The sequence below is a fragment of the Coffea arabica genome, chromosome 5e (assembly GCF_036785885.1).
Source record: "Coffea arabica cultivar ET-39 chromosome 5e, Coffea Arabica ET-39 HiFi, whole genome shotgun sequence".
NCBI lineage: Eukaryota > Viridiplantae > Streptophyta > Magnoliopsida > Gentianales > Rubiaceae > Coffea > Coffea arabica.
Window position 1 is genome coordinate 51,372,284 of NC_092318.1, and position 4,731 is coordinate 51,377,014.

Sequence of the window (4,731 nt, forward strand, 5' to 3'; positions counted from 1 at the left end):
AAAACCAATTTTACAAATACCAACTGAATTTAAAACCAAAAATTGAGAAACATATTTTGAGAAAAGTGGGGGAAAAAGAAAGGGATAATTTCAGAAATCTCCCCTGAGATTTTTAATAATTTCACTTGGCTCCCTTAAGACTTCAAAAATTATACTTACCTCCCTTGTCCATTTAAAATGATAATACTAATCTTAATATTTTTAATAAAACTCTCTTGTTGCCATGTTTATGCAAATGATGGATTTTATAATTTTTTACCATTTTCCTTGTTATTCATTTCTCTTATGTTTCATTAGAAGTATAAAAAAACTATCAATATTATTCCTAATATCTATCCAAATTAAACGTTAAACTAGTAATATTTTTTTATAACTTTTAATATCCTCCAATTTTTTTGTAGCTCTTTTTTTTGGGTATCAAAATCAAGGATAAGTCAATAATGATTAAAAACAAATACCCCAAAATCATTACCAAATTATGATAGTTCCACCACTAAACTAGTCCATAAATTTTTATTAAAAAAGAAATCCTTAAACTTTAAAAGAAACAAAATAGCACTTTCTTCTCTATCTTAAAAAGAATTTATATTTTCAATAAAGTCCTATGAAAAATACCCTATTATAGCAAAAGATTTATTGTTATAGTTGATTATTAAATAACAAATATTAGCATGAAAATCTTGATACTTTTTTCCTTTAGAAGAACAGATTGAACTTTATAAGATAAGGGCATTTTAGGGTATTCATTAAAATTTTTGCTCTATTTTAAAGTGTGGTTACTAAAGTGTCAAATTAAGGGAGATAAATGTAATTTTTAAAACATCAAGAGAACTAAGTAAAATAGTAAGAAACCTCAAGGGAGGTTCCTGAAATTATCCCAAAAAGAAAAGAACGAGTGACCATCGAGAGAATGGGTCAATCCTGTCTGATTTGTTTCCCACCAACCAAATCACAAGATACAAATTCCCTCGAGGAAAGAGAGAGATAAAGAAAATGGTATTCTCCTCCAACCCATTAGCTCTGAGCGTACCCGACCCGGATTTTGAGTCTTGGCTCCGAAACAAAGGCTACCTCGAAATCCTCGACCAACGCACCTCCGACCTCCACCGTCTTTCCACCTCCACTTCCGCCGCCGCCGCCGTACGATCCTCCCCCTCTTCCTCCTCCTCCATCACCATCGCCACCACCACCACCATCATCCCCTATGGCCTCTTTATCTCCCTCTTTTCCCACTTAAAAACTCTTTTCTCTCTCCTCACTCTCAACCCCTTCTCTAAGCTCACCTCCGACGACTTTTCCGGCGACACCCCTTCTTGGACCAACGCTTTTATTGGCTCCTTCAACTCCTACTCCTTCCCCACCTCGCCTGCCCAGGCCCGCCTTCGAGCCCACGAGAATGTTAAACGCTTTGCTCGCAATTATGCCTCCCTCTTCATCCTCTTCTTCGCTTGCTCTCTGTAAATTTCTGAACTCACCCGCTATCTTCATTAGCTTACTTTTTTCTTTCTTTGTCTCAAAACTCAAAAAAAAATTTCCAATTTAAGTTGTTAGTTTTGATTATTTCTTATAGTTATTCTTTGCATGGGGATAATGATTTTGTCTTTGCTGTTTGTTGGAAACGGAGGAATTCATTCTTTTCCCGTTTAGTCACTGATATTTTGTTTACTCGAAGCTAATGAACAAATCAAAGCTCGTTAGTTGTGGAAAGATATGAGGTGAACTTCATCAAACTAGGAAGAATTCTTTAGACAACTCAATATGACTAATTGATTTTTGGAGGAATAGGATAACGTAGTAGAATGTTGAGTTAGATCAAAAAATGTGGAAAATGTGTAAATTTTAAGGTTGTTTGTGCTGTTAGTGGATTGATGGATTTCAAGATGCTTTTGTATTTTCTCCCGGTTGACATTTCTAGGTGACCTGTTACCTATGTGTGTGATTTTGGGGTAGTATTTTATTCCTTTTATGATTTTGTTTCGGTAATAGGTATCAGATGCCGCTTGCTCTTGTGGGGTTGATAGTGTGCTTGGCACTTTGGGATGTGTTCAGATATTGTGGTGATCGATGGCAACTAGACCAATATCCTGTTTTTAGACAGACCTTGGTTCGCATTGCACAATGTGGTAAGTTTTGACCTTATTAAATTCAACTCTGTGTTTTTCTTCTTGTGGCATTTTTTGCTTGGAGATGCATAAGTATCTTGTTGCATATTTCGTTAGGAGATGATAAGCATAATGCAGGAACGAATAATTGACTAATGTTTGGCAATTGAGGAATATGTATTGAAATGTTCATGGCTAATTAAGCAGAATTGATTGGTTTGGAAACCGTTCTTTTCTTAATGAAGTTCAGTGAGTTCATGATGCCTCCTTAAAGCATGTCATTCTTAGGCTCTCTCTGCAAGTCAAAGTATGCCTTCTTAATTTTGTTAGTTTCTAGCTCTTTGGATTATTTCGTCTTCCAGAATATTTTAAAGCCTTTTTAGCTAGACACCCGCCCCCGGGGGGGAGGGAGGGGGGGCAAGGAATATCTAATGCATCATCCTCTCTGGACATTGTGGGGCTTGATGGACAGCATTAGTGGTGGATGCCAAACCTTGACTCGGCTCATTCTCATCTTACCTCTTTTTATCTCTCATTAGTCAGTGGGCTCATGATAATTATCCTATTCCTGAGAAAATTGTTTCTTGGGATTAGGCTAAGTCATAAGTAAACAGGCTAATTACATTAGGTAAACAGCTTGTAGGGCTCTTCCTTTTTGACCCTCTAATTCTTCCCCCTCAACTTCTTCATGATCCCGCAGTTCTTGCTCTTGCTGAGGCCTTTGGGAAGTTCAATGAAGTTTTTTCTCCTCGTCTGTGTCTCCAAATCTACTTTTACTGCTTGATAATGTCCCCATTTAGCGCAAGATTTGCTACACGTTTTGCAGATTGCAGGACTTAATTGAGATTGAGCCTTTTTGTATAATTTGCTTTGTCTTGATTGGAGGAGGACAAAACAATTACTGTTCTTAAGAAATGCTGAGTTGATTAACTAATTTTTGACAAAAGTCTTGCACTGTTCTACGTGGTATAGATCATTTCCCAGTTTGTCATGTTTCAAGGCTCTTAGTATTTCAGGTCACATTTGCTCTAGTTGATGATTCTTAGCAATTTTACATTCATGTAACTACTAACTCTCTCGGATGCTTATCAACTTAACTGTGCCTTCAAAACGGTAACGTTCCATTGACTTTTGCAGCAACTGCAGTTATTCTATTCTTCTCCAATGTTCAAGTAACCCTCCTATGCGCTCTTAGTGTAAGTTATGCAGGTAAGGCATTAGTTCTTCTGCTTAGCAATTTTTATACTCAAACTGCTTTTTCCTTTCATGAAACAGAACTTTGTAGCGACTCCAAAATCTGATCCCCTCCTTAATATGATTGCAGTCTTGGTTTTGCATGCTTCGTTAAGAAAACTTACCCCAGGAAAACAATCTACGCCAAGTGACAGAAACAGGAGCAGCAGTAAAAGATGAGGAGAAACGATGAAGTGTTGAAGATTACTGTCTGTACATTGTAGCTGGCCAGACTGCCCGGATCATATCTGCTTGCTGAACCTATTAGCTATATGTCCCGCAGATACTAGCGTCCAATTTTATCAAATCACAGACTAGGTTCAGTTCATCTGTTCTTTTCTACCTTTCTCTTCTCACGGGTACTTAGTTATTGACTAGTTTACCGTAGAAAGACGAAAATGGAGCCTTTTGTCAGTCATTCCCATTCCCATTATAACAACTTCTTTTAGGGGGTGCTTGTTTCACAAATTGGAATCGGAAATGGAAATGAAATCATAGACTCTGGTTTTGGAATTAAACTTTTCATTCCAATATCTAGCTTAGTTTACATATTGGAATTAACATCATTCCAATTCCTGATACTTGGTTTGATGAGTGTTTCAGAATTAAATGCAATTAAATTTCAAATTTACTCCTGATATAACAATTCTTATAAAACAAAGGGATAATTGCAGGAACCTCCCTTATAAGAACAGAGTATCCATTTTCCCATAAATAAATTTATTTATCAGATAAAATAAAAATAAACTCGTTTTTCAATAAAACACCAATTCTTTATGGCTTTCCTTTATTATAAAAACAGAGTATCTATTTTTTCATAAATAAATTTATTTATCGGATAAAATAAAAATAAATCTGTTCTCCAATAAAACACCAGCTCTTTATGGCTTTCCTGCATAAATTGTCCATTTTCCCATTTTTTCATAAGCTAATTTATTAGTTGGATAAAATCAGAATAATGTTAAATCACAAAGCCTACAAAGTCTTGGATTTGGGTTTCCAATCTGTAATTGCAAATTTATTGCAGATTTGGGTTTCCCATTCTTATCTAATGACATAACCCACAGCTCAAACGACTGCTTCATGTTATTCCAACTATGTGACATCATCCAATCGGCGAAAAGATCCATCAATCCTTGAACATCCAGGGCTTGCGATAGCACTTGCAATCGAGAACCCGCCCATTGGTTGAAATCCCCAGCAGCATTAGGGAGGAGGAAGGCTCCGTTTGATAAAACTGAATCTTAATTCTGAATTCTGAATTCTGAATGCTGAATACTGAAACAATTAATTTGCTGAATATTAAGCACTGAAAAAAGATATATGAACATCTGAATCTTAATGCTGAACATATTTATACTGTTTGATAAACATTTATAACTTAATGCTTAATAAG

At 35.9% G+C, this 4,731-nt stretch overlaps 1 protein-coding gene across 1 annotated transcript; it reads left to right on the forward strand.

Annotated features, from left to right (window-relative positions):
• Positions 1–922: 922 nt before the first annotated feature.
• On the forward strand, positions 923–3,853 carry LOC113743427 (PRA1 family protein H-like). Its single transcript, XM_027271426.2, has 4 exons — positions 923–1,457; positions 1,987–2,123; positions 3,240–3,311; positions 3,427–3,853. The coding sequence occupies exons 1-4, from the start codon at positions 994–996 to the stop codon at positions 3,513–3,515; spliced, it is 762 nt and encodes a 253-aa protein (XP_027127227.1). The 5' UTR covers positions 923–993; the 3' UTR covers positions 3,516–3,853.
• Positions 3,854–4,731: the final 878 nt, after the last annotated feature.